General features: G+C 51.0%; 1 protein-coding gene across 25 annotated transcripts in view; it reads right to left on the reverse strand.

The window, feature by feature from the left end:
* The window catches only part of LOC309618222 (uncharacterized protein), a 221,892-nt gene that overhangs the window by 122,788 nt on the left and 77,787 nt on the right, over positions 1-21,317 (reverse strand). For 16 of the 25 annotated variants that reach the window (XR_014238354.1, XM_082371658.1, XM_082371664.1 and 13 more), the window contains one exon: positions 20,508-20,600. Coding sequence is in view for 24 of the 25 variants with exons in the window: in XM_082371658.1 (XP_082227784.1) it covers positions 20,508-20,600 (93 nt within the window). In the remaining variant the exon portion in view is untranslated. Of the gene's footprint in view, positions 1-19,519; positions 19,985-20,507; positions 20,601-21,317 lie in introns of those variants that run through there. The other 9 variants (XM_082371663.1, XM_082371673.1, XM_082371669.1 and 6 more) reach the window with 1 other exon arrangement.

Raw genomic sequence — 21,317 nt, forward strand, 5'->3', positions numbered from 1 at the left:
GCATCACCCAGTGGTTGGTGGTTAAGATTTCAGGCCCTGCAGGCTCTGCCACTTCCCAGTCATGTAATCCCAGGCAAGTTAACCTGGGCAACTTAACCTCGCCGGCTCTCCATTTCTACCTGCACTGTCTCTGGTGGGACTGTCGTGAGGAGAAAATGAGTACAGGTAAGTCACCTGGCACGTAGTAGGCCCCCTTTAAAGGTGAGCTGGCAGGATGACTCCAAGCCAAAGTCTTCCTCCTAAGCTTTCCCCTGGCTTTGCGCTCTGGGAGACACAGACAGTTCTCATCGGGAATTGGGGACACCAACAGGGCCCCACCAGGTCTTCCCCTGTCGGGACCCCACGTTGGCACCTCCACCTGCTGCTCCCATGAACACTGACTGGCCACTGTGCCCTACTGGGAAGCCGGTGCTCTGGGCCAGCCCCTCAGGGATGGGCCAGATCCCCAGAGAGAGGAGGACATGCGGTGCCCCCTGCCTCCCGCCCCGGGCTGCTACCAGCACTCACAGAGGTCCCTTCCCTCCTTGCAGCCAACCTGTGCCCGCCCCGTTCTGTCTGAATATTCGCTCTCCCACCTCCCCCGGAATCATTAAACATTCTGCAGTGGAAATGCAGCCGGTCACGTGGCGAGCACGGCCCGCCAACCTTGGCACTTCTCCTCTGATCCTGTTTGTTTTTCTAACATAAAACTAATATGACATAATGGATAATCTAATTTGGAAATTACCATTTGCTTGGCTGGCCCACACTGCCAGCCAATACCAACAGCAAGAGAAATTATTTAAGAATGTTTCTTTTCCTTCAGAACACGGCTGATAATTTATTTTTCCGTCAGAAGATTACTTTTCTCTTTACGACATTTCCTGCCCCGGTGATTTGCGTTAGCGTTCCATCAAATGGTCTGTGCCGAATGTGGGGAGTGAGTCAACGCCAATGGTTCCCTGAATGAAGGGAGGGCTTCTATTGCGGTCAGTTGGGGCTCAGACCCGCGGCCAGTCCAGGAGGCAGGCGCCTAGGGGGCTTTTAGTGGCGAGGATTGGGCAGAGCTCAAGAAGTCGCCTGTCCCCTGGTCCTGTAAGGCAGACCTCGAGGCTGCCTGTAGGTCCAGGTACCTCAGAGCCCACTGGCCTTTGGGGGAATGAGTAACGCCTGTCTGGCATCCCTAGGCAAGAGGGCTTAGCATCAGGGTGGAATCTAAGCTGAGAGTGTGCTTTACTGAAATTCAGGCTTCCAACCTGTCTACACCTGAGTCTCCCCCAGAATGAAGTACCTCTTGTCTTATAGCCACCACAAACCAGGCACACACAGAGGCTCCTTATGCACCGTTGCACCAGGGCCCTGCAGTTCAGGCCAATTCGTTTCTTCATCTTTCTTTCAATAATTATTTTGAAGGCACAGCTGGCTCCTAAGGTTAGAGCTGGTTTCGATCCCTGGCCCTGTCACTTAATAGCTCTGTGACCTTAGATAACTCTCTTCACCTCTGTGAGCCCCCATAAACTTCATCTGTTAAAGGGGGGTAATAATAGTGCTGACCTCATTGAGTTTTGAAAGATAACGTGTGATGAAGTATGAAAAGGGCTTCTTAGCCCAGCCCTTGGCATGCACTAAAAGCTCAGTAAGGTCACTGTCATTATTAAGCTCTGAGCAATGGTGCTCTGGTGGTGACCAGAGCTCCTGCACTTGAGGAGCATTCTAGTTCCACTGAGGGCCTCGGGCCTTGGAAATCAGGCTCGTGCTGTGGGGCTAGTGCCTCACTCTGAGAATTAACTAACCCAACACATTGAGTTCAGTAGGCTTACCACTAGGTCACTACAGGTATCGAGCAGCCTCACTCCTCACAGTCTGGTCACTGGAGAAAAGTATCCCCATCCCAAATACTCTGCAATGAGGGACACTGGAGGGGTCATCTTCCCACCCTACCTCAGGCTGGGGGAAGGGACAGAAACAGCTCTCACAGATCTTCTCCCCCTCCACCCATGACCATTCTCTCCAAGAAACCCAATCTCCAAGTTAGAGAGTTTATTTATCCAATCGAGTGACAGGTCTGATTTCTTTCTGGATGTTTGAGACTGAACTGATGGGTGTTCCGGTGAAGTATAAAGAAGTGAACAGTTCTCTTAGTTGTGTCGACCACCTCTTGTGGCGTTGCCTGCCTGGGAAGGCTGGACAGAGCAGAGGTGCTCTCTGCGCACTTGGCTCTGTCATTAATTCAACCAAGTTAAGTGGTTGTTTTGGTTTCATGGTATCGAGGCAACTGGCTCTTCATAGAATTGACTGAATGTTTAGACACAGCCTCTCCTGCTTGAGAGGTTGTTTGACAGAACGGAGTGGGTGTTTTGTTACGGCTTGGTGACCAGGGTGACCTGTGGCTTTTGCTTAGTTTGATCGGGTTGACTGCTTATTTGGCTGTGGTGATTGGTGGTTTCACCAGGTTGACCAGTTGTTCCGTCATGGTTAGACCCATTCGACTGGCTATTTAATTTGGGTGGGTGTTTTGGCATTCGTTAACTGAGCTGGCTGGGTTTGATTGAACTGACTAGATGTTTGAGTGAATTAACCCAAATATTTTGACATTGTTTGAGGCAGTCGATTGGCTGTTTACAACAGACTGGGTGTGTTGCTATCATCTGACCCAGCTGACCCGTTGTTCTGGCATTGTCTGACCTAATGGCTAGTTGTTGAGTTGGTTCGGTGTTTTGGCTTTGTTTAACTCTAAAGACAGGTTGTTTGTGAATTGTTTGATCAAGCTGATTGCTTGTTTGGCTAAGTTGAACACTTGCTTTCCTATTATTTGACCAAGTTGAGTCGTTATTCAAACTGAGGCAATGCATTCTTAAGGTTTGACCCAGTTGTTTTGAAGATACCCATTTCCTGGGCCACGTTGATGGCTTGTTTGGCACTGTTTGGCCCAGCGACTCATATTTAACTGAGTTCACCAGGCGTTTGGGCTCTGCTTGCCCGTTTCAGCTGTCGTTTGGCCAACTTGACTTTGCGTCTCACTGAATTAGGCATTCAGATAGGGTTTCCAAAGCTGACCAGGTTTTCACCGAGCTGCCCAGCTGTTTGGTCTCAAACAGACAGGAGCAGCAGTGGCCAGCACAGACCTGCATTTGCGGAGAAGCCACTCTGGAAGGCTCCCTCATGTGGGAGTGGGAAGAAAAGGGACTTGGAGGACCCCGAGTCTCGAGCTTGGGCTCAGGCAGGTGAGAACAGACAGGCTGGTGGCAGTGCAGCTGCTGCATGCAAGAGCGCTCGGCAGCTCTGGTCTCCCAGGCCAGGAGATGAATGCATTTGGCAGAACACTTCAAGAATGCAACCTCTGGGTTAAGTGGTTGAAATTAGGCCCAATGGGGCTGTTTTACTGAGAATTTACAGTCGCTCATAGAACTCAGCCCCATCAAGTAAGAGTCCCTCCTGCCAAGATGGAGATTTGCTCCCAGACCAAGGGGATTCACTGACAAAAGCACACATCTCCCTGACTCTGCTTAGCCCTAATCTGTGTACCTCCGAGTGGTGACCACACGGATGCTAATGGCTGTTCTCCCTGTGGGTGGGGGCCTCTTCCTGATATCCACAGGTGACTGGGCGAGGACATGTCTCCCCATTGGCTTCCTGAAAGAGGCTTCAGCTGAACTGCCTACGCCGTGTGTGATGTGAGTGGCACCACCAAAGCCTTGATCTTGCTGGCGGGTCATGGGAGCGGAAGTGCCCACATCATGCACCAGCACGTGTGATATCAGGGCTGTAGGGGGCTGTAGAAGGGAGCTGTACTGATCTCCTCATTTCACACAGGGGAAACTGAGTCCTAGAGAAAGAAAGGGACTTCCTCAGCTGGGCCGTAGGGCACTCCAAATAATTAACCCTTCTCAGTGTAGACAGGTTGAAATTGGAAAGCCCTGATCAGGGAGTTTAGGGGAAGTGTCAGTGCTGGTGCAACAGCAAGGAGGAGGAGGGAAAGGAAAGGCTGCAGCCAGGATGGGGCTGAAACAGGAGTTCAGCTCTCGAACTCACCATGTGACTTAATGCAAGTCCTTTCAGGAGACAATGAGTGAACCATTGCTGAAGAAACATCCAAGGTCACAAACTCTGGTCAAAGAGGCTTAAGAGTGCACAGTACCAGGCGTCCCAGCTCTGGTTGCATCAATAGGAGTATCATCATCAGAACAAGGGAGTGATGGTCTCACCAGGCCCCACATGGAGTTCAAGATCAAGGTTAATGGGCAAATGATAAAGTGGGTCACACCAAGAAGGAAAGGTTCTCAAAGCCATGTCCTGGGAAAAACCAATGAAGGAGGAACGGCTGTCTTCCCCAGAGAAGGGAAGGCATGGAAGATGGGGTTAATGTCTGGAAAATGCAGAAGACTTTCAGAGGATAGGAGAGCAGATAGGCTTAATGAGTGTCAGAGAACAGAGATAAAAACATCATGGCACCCAATAGGTACTTGACAAATATTACTGAATAAAATCCCGAGGAGACAGAATATAAGAAAGAACTTTCTAACAGACAGAGCCACCTCAAGAGAGAGAGAACTCCTTGTCACTGGAGGCTTATAGGCAGAATTCCCATGTTTGATGAACAGGAAGTCAGATGAGTCAGAAACAACAGACTTGTTACCTCCTTGCTCAGAAAGCCATACCTTCATTAATACAGCCTCAATTATGTTTCCTTGCTCTGGCATTGTCAGCTTATACTGAGCTTGGGTACCACTATGACCTCCAGATTCTTTTTCTACAAAGAACTCTGAAACAGACCCCATCACTGTACACTCAGGCAGTCACTTTTCAAACTCATGTTTTCAAACACTGAACCTGTAAAATCTGGTTCTGTCAACCAGCATCTCCACTATCCCTTCCAGCTCCATGAAATTAACGGCTGAGAGTAGCCTACGCAGCCCCAGCTGAGGGCAGAGCCTTGCAGCACCTCACTGGAGACCTTTCTTGGATACAGCCTTTCAAGCCCTGAAAGACAAAGAGGGAGAGAACCACTCTGAAACAATCTGACAACTGCAAATTGTTGGTTTTAGAAAGCTGCTGTCCATTTGGCACTGAGTGGCCTGAGTCCCGAGGCTGGCTCTCAGAAGACATTGGAGGCAGACAGGAAGGGAAGTCAGAAAGACAGCCGGGGCACCGAGCCTCCCACTAGGGACCCCAAGAAAATATTGGTGGGGCATGTGATCAGTCTCCACGGTCCTCAGAAGTCCTGGCCAGACAAAGACATATTGTGGCTCTGCACAGTGGGATCAAGGGCTGTGGGCCACCCAGGCCTTCCATCCAGGCAGCCTGGGAAGGCAGTGCTGGAACTCACAGGGTACCAGTGGGGCCCTAGTCACTGCTCCCTCCTGCAGGAAGCTGCCTTTCCAAACAGCTAGGGCCTCATCACATCACGTGCACGCCCTCGCACACGACACCAAGGCCACCCAGGGTCTGGAAAGAGAGCCTCAGAGGAGAAGGTCAGGCTCACCGTGGACTCTGCTGAGAGGTATTGAGGGCAAAGGACCCATCACCATGCGAGAGGCAAAGGCTGAGCTCCCAGGCCCACTCCCTGTTAACACGCTGGGAGACCCCAGTTGGGCCATCTGACCTCACTGGGCCTCCTCTTCACCGCTCCTCAAGGAGGGAAAGTCAAGGCTGGGAGGGACCCCACAAATCTTGGAGTCCCATGCCCTTGATTCATAGGCAGGAAGACTGAGCCCAACAAGTCAATGGCAGATGTGGGACTGGAGCTCGGTCCCTGTCCCCAGCCCTGGCCCACTCTTTCCACCACACTGTGCTGCCTCTCCAAGCCTGTACACAGTAGGTCATCACCTCTAAAACTCTAGAATCCTGCAGCCCAGAGAGGGTTTGTTAGCTACCTTGGGCTGCCGTAACAGAATACCACTAACTGGGAGGAGGCTTAAGCGACAGAAATTTATTGTCTCACACCTCTGGAGGCTGCAAGTCCAAGATCAAGGTGTCACAGGGTTGGTTCCTTCTCAGGGCTGTTAGCAAGAATGTGTTCATGCCTCTCTCCTAGTTTCTGGGGGTCTGCTGACAACCTGGGACATTCCTTGGCTTGTAGAAGCCAGTCCTCCAGTCTCTGCCTTCACCTTCACATGGCATTCTCCCTGCATGGGTGTCTACCTCCTAGTTTCCCCTTTTATAAGGATGTCAGTCATGATGGATTAGGGCCCACCCTAAAGACTTCATTTTCACTTAATTACTCCCATAAAGACCCTATCTCCAAATAACATCACATGCTGAAGTCTGACATGGTGGGAAAAGGAGACACTTTGAGGCAGGGAAGCAAGGGCGCCAAATCAAAACCTGCAGGCGCCGCCCTGGGGGGCAGAGGAGGTGCATCTGTGCTGACCTCCATCAGGAGGGTGGGGTCTGTCACAGTGCTACCCCGCATCCCCCCACAGAGTTCCAGGACTGGCTGTTCCAGCCCCTGACACACACACATACACACACACACACACACACACACACACACACACACCCCCAAGGACCTCACCTCACCTCCTGGGTTCCAAAATGCCACTTTCCTGCTGCCAAGGGGACAGAAACACCGGCTTCCTCACTGACTCTTCAAACAAGCCCATTCGCTCATTCTTGGAGTCATTCACTTCCTCCTTCCTTCCTTCCCTCACACATCTACACATTCATTCATTCGTTACACATTTGCCCAATTCATTCATCTTCAAATTAATTCAGATTATTTACTTGCCAATCCATGCATTCATTCATTCATGCTACTCACTGATTTGAACATGAAATCCATTTTATTTATAACTTCAGTAAACATTTGTAGTAAGTGCCTACTATGTGCCAGACACTATCCGAGGTTCAAGGGACACAGAAGGAAACAAGACAGATAAAGTCTCTTCTCTCCGAGCTTCCGTTCCAGAGGAGGAATCCAGACAAACATTTCAAACACCCTGAATACAATGAAGAAAAGTCTTCCAGGTAAAAGGGATTGAGACTGACCAGGGTGAGAAGGCTCCTTTGGCTGGAGGAGGCCCCTCTCTGGGAAAGCTTCTCTGAGAGGTACCAGTCAGAAAAGTACTGTACTTGCCCATGTAAAAACCCGGGGGAAGAGCATACCTGGCAGTGGGAACAGCAAGTATGGAGGCCCTGAGACGGGTGGTGCATCCGTCAGCATCCCAACAGGAAATAGGTAGCACACTCAAAACAGGGGGATTCAAGGAGGGTTTCTTTGCAGAGGAACTACCGTGAAAGGAGAGGATGTGGGGAAACACAGGAACAGAGCAGAAGCCGGAGCCAGGAGAAGCAGAACTGTTAACCACTCTAAAAGGAAGAAGGGGCAGTGGTGCTGGAACTTAGAGGCAGCTCCCTGAGACAAGGGATGGCCTTTGGTCAGGGACACAGCCAGCCCAGGGGGAGAGCCTGTAGGGAGAGAGCCTCAGCAACAAACACCCCGACCCTGCTCTGCTCGCTCCCTCTGATCTCCTGCAGGTGCCTCCCAGGGACCAAACCCAGCTGGAGGCCAGAATGCAAGGGAAGCGCTGACGGACCGCACACAGGTCAGCCTCGGACACAGAGAGCATCTGGGGGGGCGTGCAGAGGGCACCGGCCCAGGGGTCAGAGCCAGCCAGTGTGGCTGGGCTGAGGTAAGGACCTGGGATTTTATTCTGCCTGCAATGGGAGGCCGCCGGAGGGGTTCAGCAGGGGCATGGTAGGGGCAGGCTACTCTTTTAGGAGCTCTCCCGGCAACTATATGGGAAGGTCCTCCATTCATTCAGGAGACGCTCCCATGCGGTCACACACCTGCTTGCTCACTCTCTCCTTCCTTCCTCCCCTCCCCTCTCCCAGCCCTCCACCATTTCAGCCAACCCGGCCGTGCTCAGTCCCCTGTGCTAGGCCCAGACCAGGCCCCACCTGTCCACTGAGGTAGATGTAGAGAGGCACAGAGCTGGCCTCACCCTCCAGACGCTGCCATCTGACCGCAACAACCAGGCCCCTGGTGACCTCTAACACATGGTAGAGACTGGAAAGCACCTGAAGGGACCCCCAGCTGCGGAGGGGTCAGGGGAAGGGCTGAGATGGCTGGGCTGCTTCCTGCTGGGAGGCACAGGCTCTAAGCCAAGACACAGGGTTTCTGCCACCCACTTGCTGTGTGACCCTGGGCAAGGTGGACAGCACCTCTGAGCCTCTGAAACAAGGGTGCTAATTTCTACCCTCCCATCCCTCAGGCCTGCGCCAGAAAACCCACCTTGCACTCTCTCTCCTCCACGCCTCTGCCCCCATCAGCCAGCTGAATGCAGAGGACTCTAGCCCCCTAGGGGAGGGCTCCTCTGCCCCCCACCCCATTCTTGGGTGGTGTCTCAGTTTGGGCTGCTATAACAAATTACCATAGACTGGGTGGCTGAAACAACAGAAATGTATCTCACAGTTCTGGAGGCTGGGAAGTCCAAGATTAGGGTGCCAGCCCGGTCGGGTTCTGTGAGCACCCTCTTCCTGGATTGCAGACAGGACCTTCTCCCTGTGTCCTCACATGGCGGGAGTGGGGCGGGGAAGCCAGCTCCCTGGTGTCTCTTAGAAGAGCACTAATCCCATCATGAGGGCTCCACCCTCATGACCAAATCATCTCCCAAAGGCCCCAATGCCTGATACCATCCCACTGGGGGTTAGGGTTTCAACATATGATCGGGGGGTGGGGGGGACACAAACATGCAGTCCATAACAGGTGGGGAAGTGACAGTTGTAGGAAATGTTCCACCTGACTCTGTCCCAGAAAGCCTGTGCAGCCCCTCTTCCTCCCTAGAATTCTGATGGTGCTGCTGGACAAACCTGGGCCAGTGCCCTCCCCACTCTGGGCTGAAACTCCTACCTTAAAGTGCAGGGCAGGTGATGCATAACATCTAAAGGCCACACCAGCTCTGCTCCTCCCTGTCTGGCATCCACTAATCATTCCCTGACCACCAACTCTCTGCCTGCTCTGGGTGGCAGAGATATGGAGACACCACAGGCTGGTGAGGTGAGGATTCAATAGAGGACACAAGGATGTTAGAGCAAAGAAGACATACTGACAGACTGCTTAGGGATTAGAGAAGCCTTCCCAAAGGACGGACATTTAGGCAAGGCCTTGAAGGATGAGTAGAAGTTTGCCAACATCATAGAAAAAATAAGAATTTTTCTATAGCACTTTGTTCACTTCCATTGTCTCATTTGGCCTTCCGGATTCCTGACTCAGCAAGCAGGGATTTAGAATACGTAAATGTTTAGCTCTGTAAGTCTCTTTAGATATTATTCTCGTTTTCTGATTGAGATGATTGGGGCCCAGAGAGGGAAATGGACTTTCCCAAGGTCACACAGCAGGGGATAAGTAAGCAGATCCTGAAATCTGAGTCTCTGGCATTGTTCCTACCAGGACAACTCACTCACCCCCTTTTCCTTTTCCAACTGCCATCTGGCCTGACCAACTGTCCCGTCCCTCCCAGCCAGACTCAAGACAAGTTTTATAGGGAGGTAACTGATTGGGGGCGGGGGGGTGGGGAGTAGATGGGAGAGTTTAACCCCACAATGTTTTCATACTTGAGATCTGAAAACACGATTTCCCCGGCAAAGAAGCTTAGCGTTAAGCGGAAAATCGGCTTGGAAGGATGTGATATCATTTATAACAGTACATTAAATGCAAGCTGAGAACCTGATATATTTTAGGAACATTCAGCACACTCTAGACTAATAAACATTTTACAATATTATTGCACATGTTCATTTTGCTTTGTACAAATAATCATTCCCTTCACATCTAATAAGTCTGTTTGACACATAAGTGGTCTTGGGCAAACACCTCGGAGGGTCTTGTTTTTCTGCGCATTGATCATGCATTTGTGTAGCCCGCCGGGACAGTGACTAATGATTTTGAGGGCTTAAACGTCCACACACACCGTCTTTGTCTCCCTGCCTGTTGTCATATAAATGTAAAATAATTTCATTTTGGCCCTAGAATGTATTGTTTTTCATGTATGAAAAATGCCTGCCCCTTCCCTGCCTGGCGTGGCATCAATCAGTTTAAAACAATATTTGGAGGAGCCCTGGTCTGCAGGTCCTTCAGCGAGCTCTCGCGTCCCCGGGTGATGGGCCCAAGAGCACCACTTACTGGGGAATTTCCAAACAAACCTGCCGCCACCACTGCGTCAACCCAGAAACCTCCTCTCTCTGCGAGGTGAGCTTGAGTCCTGCCCCTCTGAGGCTCAGAGAACCAAAATTTGCTACCGACAGCCTTTTCCCTTCTCCTTCTTTCTCCTTCTTTCTTCTCAAGAGCCTTCACGGAGGTCTCTGGTGCTGCTGTGCTAGGAGCTGAGGGATGAACACAACGTGGTCCGGGCCTCCAAGAACTTAGAATCAGGGCAAGGCCACCACTAGCTCGAATAACTCCTGTGTGGGAAATGGAAAAAGGGGCCCCCTCTGGGTGGGCTCAGCCACTTGACCCTATCACTTGAAGCTGGTGCCTTCATATGAATTAGAAAAAAACCACTCTTTCCTCTGGGCAGAGGCAGCCCCCATCAGGGTACATCCCTCAGCTGAGTATTCTTGTGCAGTGTGCAACCTAAACAACTGTACTTAGAGGCCACCCTGGTGGAGTGGAGGTGGTCAGTGGGCAACAGACACCTCAAAACAATGCTATGAATACATGTCCCTTAGAAAGACAAGCTATTGGGAGTGGAAGCCCAGAAGGAGGACAGTGGACAGGGTAGGAAGCTTCATGGACGAAGTGACCTTTGAGTTTGGCCTTGAAGAAAAAGTAGGAAGTGACAGGCAAAGAAGGGGAGCAACAGCCCCCACCCTTGAACAGAGGGAAGAGCCTGCCCACACAGACATGAGGCCAAGGAAGCCGGCCATTTTGAGAGACTGGGCATAAGGAGAAAAAAAAGAAGTAGGGAAGGGCAAGACAAGAAGTGGGTGTTTGTTGAGTGAATAAGTGGCTGGATGAAGGGATGTATGGACAGACAGATGGACGGGTGGATGGATGGAGAGGAGACAGAGATTATATTAAGAAGTCTGGGATTTCTGGGCTGACCTACTAAGAAATTTATGCTTTATTCCACAAGCACTGGGACTGAGGAGCTCCTAACGGCTCTTTGGGAGCAGATGACACATTCAGAACTGTATTTCAGACAACCCCTCTGACCAAAATGAACTGGGGAAAATAAGTCTGGGTACTGAAGGGGATCTCCCTGGTGCTCAGCTAGAACGACAATTTGGAGTCATCTTGCAAAGAAAAGGGAAGGAAGAAAAGTAATGTTTATTGAGCATCAGCATCCTTTATATAAAGGATAAATCCCCAACGAGCCATGGGAAAATGAGGCTCAGAAAAGTGATTTGTCCCAGGTTACCTGTCTGTGAAGTCAAGAGTTGGCCCCATTTGCCCACCTCCACAGTTTGTGCCCCATGCACGTCTGGCTGGTGGGATGGGCTGAAATTGAGCCTCCTCAGCCCTCTGGCCCAAGGAGCCCAGCCTTCGTGAGCACTCACCCACATCTGGTGCCAGCCGCGAAGTACACGCCACACTGGCTCTGTGGGGCCTCCGTCTGCACTTCCTCCCTGTCTCCTGCCCACTTTTTCCAGAAGAACCTGGAGCAGATTCACAGGTCCAGAGATCTGGACTGGGCTCTAGCTCTGACCTCTCTCCTACCCCCCTCTACCACCCCTACCACACATAGCTGGCAAAACTATGGGCCTTTGCACATGCTCTTCCTTCTGCATGACTCTTTCACTCCTTCTCTGACTAGCTAAGGCTCCTTGTCCTTGAAGGCCAGCTTTAGTGTCCTCTCCTCCAGGAAGCCTTCTCTGAGTCCCATGGCTGGTTTAGGGCCTGCTCTGTGTTCCTACAACTTCTGAATTTTCTCAAGATGGCACTTAGATGTTTACATTTTATGGTCTATTTGCATCATCTCTGTCTATCCTCCTGTGGGCTGTTGGGGAGCAGGGAATATATTTGATTTATCCCTGGGTCCTCAGCTCCTGGCACAGGGCTTGGCCCAGAGTAGAATCAGAGTGCTTTGGAAAGACAGATAAGAGGTTGGATAGATGGATGGATGGATGGATGGATGGATGGATGGATGGATGGATGGATGGACAGACAAACAGCTTCTCTCCCTTAAGGGAAATAAACTTTGGAACTTGATTGCCCCACCTCTAGGAAGAATCTCCTGATCTGGAAAAAAAAAAATTCAGTTTTAACAACTGAGGCTCTTGATGGCCCAGAATAACTGAAGATAACAAATTACAGGTGCATAGACCTGCAAATCTTGACTCATTTAACTTCACTGAGGTGAAGGCCAGATGAGGTACATTATTATGCAGGCTGGGGTTCTAGAAGAACTCCAGCTGGCAGTAATCAGGTCACAGAGAGTCTTGTGCACAGATTTAAGACGTTTGACCTTTATCATGAGGCTGATGGGGAGTGGATACAGGGTTCTCTGGCATCAAAAGGAGCCATCAACATCTCCTGAGTCCTCTAAGTGAAGATGAGATTGATGAGCCAGAGGCATTGACCTTAGGTATCCCTCCCTGTCTATTCTGCAAAGGCTGATCAGAAAAAAACAGAATGTTCCCTAGAATGCAGGTCCCCATTCTGAGGCAGAGATGAGTATTGTCAGGTGACTGGGACCAGCATCCAGGCCACCCAAAAAATTACCCCAAATTCCCATCTTATATTCTCCTCCAGCTCCCTGTAGTTCTCTAGCCCCTGTAACTCCACTTGGACACAGACAGACATGCTGTGTCCACGAGGGCCGGGAAACACGTGGTCTTAGAGACAGATCCTTCTCCCACCTGCTCCAGCCTCCAAGCAGGTAGAGGTGGATGGCCATTAGCAGGTACCACATAACTGAGGGCCAATCATATAAGCCCTTTCTAAGTGTTTATTGAATATCCATGGATCAATCAGGATTTGATCAGAGAAGCAGAACCAGCAGATGATACATAGGATGAGAAGTTTATTATAGGGATTTGATCTTAGGCAATTGTGGGAATGGTTCGATATTCTGCAGGCTTCCATTTCTGGTCTTGAACCTGAAGTGCACAAGGCAGGCAGTGAGGAAAGGTAGATCATGTGAAATAGAAGGAAGGACAAACTGGAACCACAAGGATTCTCACCACTCTAAGCCCTAACTTTGAGGACCAGATGTTCTCCAGGAGAAGCTGGTACCCTTTGTTATGGAGCTGCATACACACCGGGCCCAGGATTCAGGGAAGCTGAAGGAGGAGGTGGGGTAAGAGCTTGGGGCCTTGGCTGCTGCCCCATGCCAACAAGGTGAGGCAGCAGAGAAGCGACAAAGAGCGTGACCTCAGGCCCATCACTGACCTTCCCAGCACAAACGGAACATGGCTGCTGCTTTACTGCCACATTCCAGATCTCAAGCAAAAGATTTCTGCCTGCAGCCCTTGCTCACCTAGAACTATGCAGGGAAGGGAATTCTGGGAAACAGAGTTCCAGCTTAGCTGAGCTGACACAATAGAAACCACCAAACCTGCTGGGAACTAGTCAGTGGAGGCCTAGCAGAGAGAAATCAGGGTCCCTGCCATCACACAGTTTAATCTCATGACAAAGACAAGTTTTAAAACGCCACAGTCTGATCGATGTTACGGTAAGGCACACAGTTATTGATAGTCTACCATGGAGAAGCCGTGCATTACTTAGGATTACATTCATACCCAAAATAACGGTGGCTGCATCAGGTTAAAGTTTCTATCTGACTTCCAGAACAGGCTGATATGATGGCTCCTACACGGTCTGGGACCTGGGTTCCTTCCGTCTGGTTGCTACACCATGTATGGCTTCGTTCTCCTGCTGTCACTTCATGATCCAAGACGTCTGCTGGCTGCTGCTATGGCTATTAGGTCACAATCCCAAGCATCAGAGAGGAGGAAGAGAAGGGGATGCACATGCCCACCCTCTTTCAGGACACTTCCTGGTAGTTCCACATGTAACTGCAGTTAACTGACCAGAACTTGATTACACAGCCATACCTAGCTGCAAGGGAGACTGGAAAATGTAGTCTATTCTAGCTGGCTGTGTGCTCAACTAAAAATTGGAAGTTCTATTCCTTGGAAATAGGGAGAAAGCGGGTGCAGTGGGTCAAACAGAAATTTCTACCTCCGGTGATATACAACAGTGGTCAATATCTCAGATTCTGGAGTCAGACAACCCTGAATTCCATTCCTAGCTCTGCCACTTTCTAGCTGTGTGATACTGAACAAAGCAATTGCCTTCTCTGAGTCCCCATTTCTAAACACATGGCATCCTTATCATCACATACAAGCCAGTATCCTAAGCACTTTTCATGGATTGTTATTCTTAATCCTTACAATGAACCTATGAGTTAAGTAGTAATATTATCCCCATTTTACAGATGAGGAAACTGAGGCTCAGAGAACTGAAATAACTTGCCCGAGGTTATGTTCATTCATAAGCACATACTTAGCGGTTGCCTGCTAGTGCCAGGCTCTGTGCTGGACTCTGCAGATACAGGCAGAAGTCAGAATGGTCCCAGCTCCTCTAGGACTCCCAGACTGCCCCCATGGCACACGTGCAAGGTTTGGGGGCCAGCTATAGGGAAAGGATAGCAAAATATTTCTTTGTTTTGCCTCTTGCCAGAGCTCCCAGCCTGTGCCCACAATTGTTCAAGAGCATCTTTCAAGCCCAAACTCAGGCACAAACTGCTCACAGAGGGTCTGGCTGGAGCAAGACGAAGCCAGTCAGTCCAACAGTCACTCAACAGCAGCTTCTGGGCAGACTTAGAACAGCATGCTGCAAACAGCATTAGTGACAGCAAGCCCACAGACACCAGCCTGGACTCGTGGTCACAGAGCACTTTCACATCCACTACTGCATAAGATCCTCCTTTTGTAGATGAGAAAACTGAACTCACTTGCCCAAGATGACACAGGAAGTGTTCTAGAAAGCAGAGCTTTCTTTCCAGAAAGAAGAAGTATGGGAATGCCGGGTCTATGTGAGAAATGGCACACAGCTTAAGTGGCCGTGCACTGGCTGGGGCAAGGAGGTGCACACAGAGGCCATTAAAGAGTTTGATTTCTTCCGGACGGCAGCAGAGAGCCGACCTCAGGGGTTGGTAACGCCTCCTGGGCACCCTGCCGTGGAGACCTCACATAAGGGGGGCTTTGGCAAAAACAAGCAAAATGTTTGAGCCCCACTTCTTAGCACCTCAGCAGACTGGCTTGAGCCCTCCCACTCACAGGCCTCAGCGTGCCCATCTATGGCCAGATGGCCCCTCGGTGACCATGAGAAGTTGAGGTGCCACTCCCCAGGACTCAGTGTCCCCTTCTGGAGAGTACTTCCTTCCCCTTGGTCCCATCATGGGGCACACAAAGGCAGTCACACCACACTCTGCACACAGTAGCCCTTGTTCTAAACCAGGCCTGCCACCCAGCCTAGTGCCGATGCTTCGCCAGGAAGTACCAGGAGCCGGGAGGAGAGGGCTAGACAGACCTGGCATTCCAGTCCCGGCCCTGGAGTTCTCACCTGCAGAAAGGGCTAACAGAAAGTACCACTCAGTGTGGCTATGGCGAGTAAATGAGACCATCTCCAAAAAATGCCAAGCCTAGTGCCAGGCACACGAAATGCCCTCTGTAAATGGGGCTTCCCTCCTCTCCCCCTGCTTTCCCCGGAAGAAGAGTCTCGAATGGGCAGTATTCAGCAGGGATCAGCCCCATTGATGGTCCCACAATGGTTGAAGCCAGAGAAAAGGGACTTTTCCAAGCTCGCAGAGAGTGATGCAGGCCCACCCAGCCCTAGCACTCAGGTCCTCTGACACCCACTCAGGGACCCCTGTCCTGACCATGATTCGGGGACCAGGGAGGTTGTGGGGAGCTGAGCTCTTGGAGCTGGGACCTACAAAGTGGGGGTTAGGGTCTCATTCTGCCCTGATGAACAGCCGAGAAAGCCACCCAGCCACGTCCCCGTCACATCTCTACCGCCTGTTGCTTTGAGGAGCAACTGTACTATTTGTGATTTCTGACATTCGCCCCCTCCCCAAGTCCCCACCCCTTTCCTGTTTGGCTTGTGAATTGGAAAGGGCTATAAACAGGCGAGAGCGGGCTCCTCGCCCCCGGGGCGGGCCTGTCAGCCAGCCAAGGGAAAGGTAGGACCCAGGGGACCCCCGCTCCCACCCTCCCCACACAGCCCAGCTGAGCAGCTTGTAAAGATAGGATTTGTTTGTTTTTTTGGATCTGGCTCAGGATCTGGCTGAGGCCGGACCCTTTGGGGAAAAGCAACTTTTAAATAAATGCTTCAAGATTGTGCAAACATTTCAGTAGTATTGGAGGCCTGGCGTTCTGGGTCAGGGAGGGAAAAAAATACCCGTCAATCACTTTAGAGATGAAAACCTGATAGCAGAGCAGTTGGTGAGGACTGGGGCTTGGGTTGCAAATCTCAGCTGTGGCTGGCTGGGACCAACTACACTTAAGCCCTCTCTCCAAAAATCATTTGCATGTTAATCAATAGAGCAGCCTGTCTGACAGGCACAGAGAACACCAGCAGTTTACAATACGACGTGTGTGATGTGTGCAGAAAGGACGGGACTCCGAGGCACACAGAACTGGACGTAAGCCCTGGCTCTGCCGCTGATCAGCTCTGTAGTCGTGGGTTAGTTATTTAGCTTGACTGAGCCTCGGTTTTCTCGGTGGTAAAATGGGGTTATAACATCAATCTCATCAACATGCTGGGAGAATTAACTAAAAATACAGATTGCGACATAAAACCTCACCCAAAGCAAGAGCCCAGGGATAAATCATGACGATATCATGAGTGGCCGTTTATCAAGCGTTTTCTATGAGTGGAGACTTGCAGACATTTTCAGCCATCCTTGAAGCATGCCCCGCTTGGCCAGGCATTCCACAAGCTTACCCTCTGCGCCCATTCCCAGACAGTTCTCTCTTGGCCAAGAGTGGGGCTCAACCCCTGACCTCAGGAGTTCAGGGTCCTGAAACAAAGAAGCTCCGAGCTGACAGACCATAAGAGAAATGTGTACACAGCCTGGAATAGGGAGAGAGAGAGATGGTCCTGAGCAGAGAATCCAGCCAGCTTCTGTGGAGAGGGGAGATTTGATCCAGGTTTTGAAGGATGAGTAAAATATCCCCAGGCAGGCACTGGGGAAAAGCTTTCCAGATGGAGAGACTGGCTCAAGCAAAGGCTCTGAAGCAAGCCCTGTATGCAGAAAGTTAGGCTGTACAGAAGGGGGGCATTTGGGAAACAACACTGGCAAAGTCAGGTTGAAGTCAAAGTGTGAAGAATTCTGCACTGAGAGGGTCCAGCTCGGTTTCCGGGGCCATGGGATGTCTCTTGCTGCTCCCTGGGTCTCCTCCTGACAGCTGTGTAACTAAGGCAGTCAACCAATCTCTCTGTATCTATATATCCCTATCATCCCTTCCAGACCTGCCTCAAAGGGCTCCCTGCTGGAGGTGAGAAAGTTCTGAGAAGGTTGAAGTGCTCCACCAACACTGGGTACCATTGTTTCACATGTGCACACACAGACATACACATCCATGTAAGTGCATATGCGTACACATGCACATAAACACACACACGTGCACAGGCTCAGGGATCAGAGAGTCTTGGCTTCAAATCCCAGCTTTTCCATTTGCTGCTGCAGGACTCTGAGCTAGGCATGTATCTATGGCATATAAAGAGCCAGTTCGATGCCTGGCATGTAGTAGGCACACACGACACGGTTATCATCCATCACATCGACAAACTCAAACTGTTTCTACTTTAAGAAGAAACTACCACCCAATAGGGTCAATTCAAGAGACTGTGAGGCCCAGGGATCAGCCCCTTAGCCCCTCATCGTACATATGGGGAAACTGAGGTTCAGAAAGGAAGTGAGCATAACCAGCTTGGAAGCAGGGGGCAGAGGAGCTCTTGGAGAAAAGCTTTCCTGGAATGCCCAGCCATTGTGCCGAGGCTTGCTTGGAGAGTGAGCAGGACTCCATGGGCAGGTCCAGGCGGGAAGGGCACATCAAGCAGAGGGAACAGCATGAGCAAGTGCCCAGATGTCACTGATGAACTTGGAGAAAGACAAGTCACCTGGTCTGTCAGGGTCTGTGCTGGAGTGTGCCAGAGATGGAGCTGGGAGATGGGGGCAGGTCCTCGGGTCCAGGCAGGGAGGGTCCTGTGGGGCGTGTCTGAGAAGCTGGACGTTCTTGAGAGCAATAGGGAGCCCTGAAGGGCAGCAGCATCAGGTCAGCATTTTAGGAAGAGTCCTACAGGGCAAGAAGCAAGACTGTGGGCTGAACCCAGGTGCGGGCTTAACCCAGGGCCAGGCCAGGAGGGACGGGGAGAAGTGGGTGGATATGAGAGACACTGAGGAGATACAACAAGACTCCTCAAAGAGCATTTACTTTCTAGAGGAGAAAAAAGAGATGGAGACAGAGTAGACATAGAAGTAGACACTTTTGATGATTTTAAATCTGTCTAACCCAAGCACAAAGAGCCACCTTTAACTCAGCGGACCGTAGCTATGGGATTTTCAGCAGAGGAGAGTACTCAGAACAGAGGGGGCTTCCTGACGCCCCACCCTCACACCCAGCTGCTGCCCCACCTACAAAGCCCTCCAAAACGTCCCATCCCCATAAGCCTGCCCACCCTCCCCTCCGTCCCAGTGAGTAAGGCAAAGGCCACAGGCCCAGTGAAGGAGACCCACAAGACAGGGTGGAGGAGAAAGCCCGGCTCCCTTGGCGGGGAGGGGGTTAGACAAATCATATGGCAGTGGCCCAACGTTCTCCATCTTTATCTCCTTCCCCCTTTCTTCCTGTCTCCTCTGGCTCCATGCCCAGGGCTGCCCTCAGCCTCTTACTAAGTGCCTTGGAGCCAGTCCCTCACCTCTCTGACCCTCAGTCTCCTCCTCTGTGAAGGGGAAGTAATAGTACTTAGCAAGCAAGGCTGCTGAAATTATTGGCGGGTGCCATGCCCAGAGGGGCTGCTCAAAGGTCATCAGATCCCTTCTCAATAAATGATTCCATTTTTTCCATGTGTGTGATGCTGCCCTTTCCAATTTACAAATCCCTTTCATTTATTTCAGCACAACAACACTGAGAGATGAATATTATGGGGCAAAGGGCTCTCTCGCACTGACAGTCAGGGGCCAATCAGGATTTGAACCCGGGGCCCCAGCACTCTCCAGCCTACCTCTCCCCAGTCAGTCTGTTCTTCCGCATCCCGCTGTCTCCGCCTTCCCTGGCTTCCGCTCCGGCCCCCAGCCCCCAGCCCCACTGCCCCCCACTCCGACCCCTACCCCTCTCCTCCCTCTTCCTCCTCCTCCCTCTTCCCCTCCTCCCCCACCTTCTTCCCCTCCCCTTCCTCCTCGGCGCCGCCCCCTCCTCCTCAGCGTCCTCGGAGCCCAAATACGCGACACCTGGAGCAATAGCAGCCGCCCCGCGGCCTGGGCCTCATTACGGGCTGGCCCTTATCGCGGCGTGCATCACATTATTTCATTTCAAAGAATCCGCAGAGAAACCCGTCCCCGGCCGACAACAGAAAGTAAAAACACAGCTGACTCCCATTAGGGCCCTCTCACAGGCTCCGCGTGAGGTAATGAAATATGGAAGCGGTGAGATATGTAATGCTTTATTAAGCGGTCTCAGCTACAACGGCGTGCATGCCAATTACGCCTGCAGGCTACCGCCCGCCCCCGGCCGCCGGACCACCCAGCGCGCGCCCGGCCCGCGCCCCGGCCGCCGGATCATGGGGAAGGAGGGAGGGAGGAGCGAGGGGAGGAAGGGGGAAGAGGCACGGAAGAAGGGTAGGACGACGGGGGAAGGAGGGGGAGCGTGGCGAGGAAGAAGAGGAATACAGAGGAAGGGCCGGGACAGCGGCCGGTGCCCAGCGCCATCTCTGGCTAATGGAAAGTAGCAAGGCATCCTTTGGGCCCTGAGAGAGCCAGGCCTGTTCTCTCCACCAGACCGGTGGGGCCCTGGGAATCTCAGAGTGACCGGAGGAAAATTGAGAGGTCTCAGATTCCTAGAAGACAGGAAAGGGAATGGCCAAAACTAAGGCTCAGAGAGGGAAAGACACTTAAGAGGGTCACACAGATGAATCCTGGGCAAGATTGGAGGGAGGCCCAGTTTCCTGTTTCCTAAAGTAAGTAGATTCCATTCTACCAAATTGCCTTTTCTTTTCCCTCTAATGATGTCTAAATGGCAAAGTCAGGCTTCATTGTGTGGATGAGAAATATGTTCTTTTTTTACATCTGACTCTCTAACATCCCTGAAATCCTCTGCTCTTTCTAACTGGCCCTATATTTTACGACCTTTGCACAGTTTTCTGAGCCTGCCACTGCCATGACTAGGCTGTCTACCCTCTCTGAGACTCAGTTTCCCCATCTGTATAATGGGGATAACAAACCCCATCTCCCTAGGTTATGGTACAGGTGAAATGAGAAAATGCAGAGTGCGTAGTCCAGTCTGCAATGACACCTGCAGTATTCAGTACTACAATGAGCTTGTCCTGTCAGTCATTCAACAAATGGCTCCCGAGTACCCACCTGGTGCCAGGGAATGTGCTCGCTGATGTCCTTCCATGGAAAAGGCAAGCAAGGTAATCCGACCCCCTTCAGGAAGCTCTGGTAAAGGTTCAGCTGCAGAGAGGGAAGTGAAAATGACTGGCTAATATGGAATTTGGGATTACCTGGGGATTTGCATTATCCATTCCAGGAGTTCTCAGCCATTATTCGACCTCAATACAAACAAAGCGATGGTTCACTGCCTCAGGAGGGTCCAGAGTGAGAGGCTGAAGCAGGTAACCCAGGCTACATGCCCTGGTGCACACTCAAGGCCCCAGGCCTGTTCCAGACGCCCAGGGAAACACTGCACAAGGCAGGGAGTGGAGAGCATTATTTTGGAGAGGTGACGTGGAATTCCCCTGGGTTTCTTAAAAAGAAAAAGAAAAATCATGTGCAAACTTGGGTTCTTTCATTGGTTTTTAGCAGCAAATTCCATGTGAATCCAGCATACAGATTCCCAAGTTAAGATCTGATGGAGGGAGTTTGCCATCAGTGCCCCCAACTCTCAAGTGACCTCACTCTCTACGGCCTCCCATCTTCTCAGATGCCTGGTGCTTTCCTGCCACCTACCTCCCTCTACCAGGAGAGAGGGAGAATACACTGACGAATACTTAGGCAGTGGTCCCCTCATGCCAGGCACTAGAGTAAGTTTTATATATATAAGATATAATATATTGCAGATATTATAGATATAATATAGATAATTAGACATATAGATATATATAATATAATATAATATATAGTAGATATTATAGATAATAATGAAATATTAGAAATATCATAAATAAAATA

Source organism: Balaenoptera borealis (assembly GCF_965194805.1).
Source record: "Balaenoptera borealis genome assembly, chromosome: 1".
NCBI classification, from domain to species: Eukaryota; Metazoa; Chordata; class Mammalia; order Artiodactyla; family Balaenopteridae; genus Balaenoptera; species Balaenoptera borealis.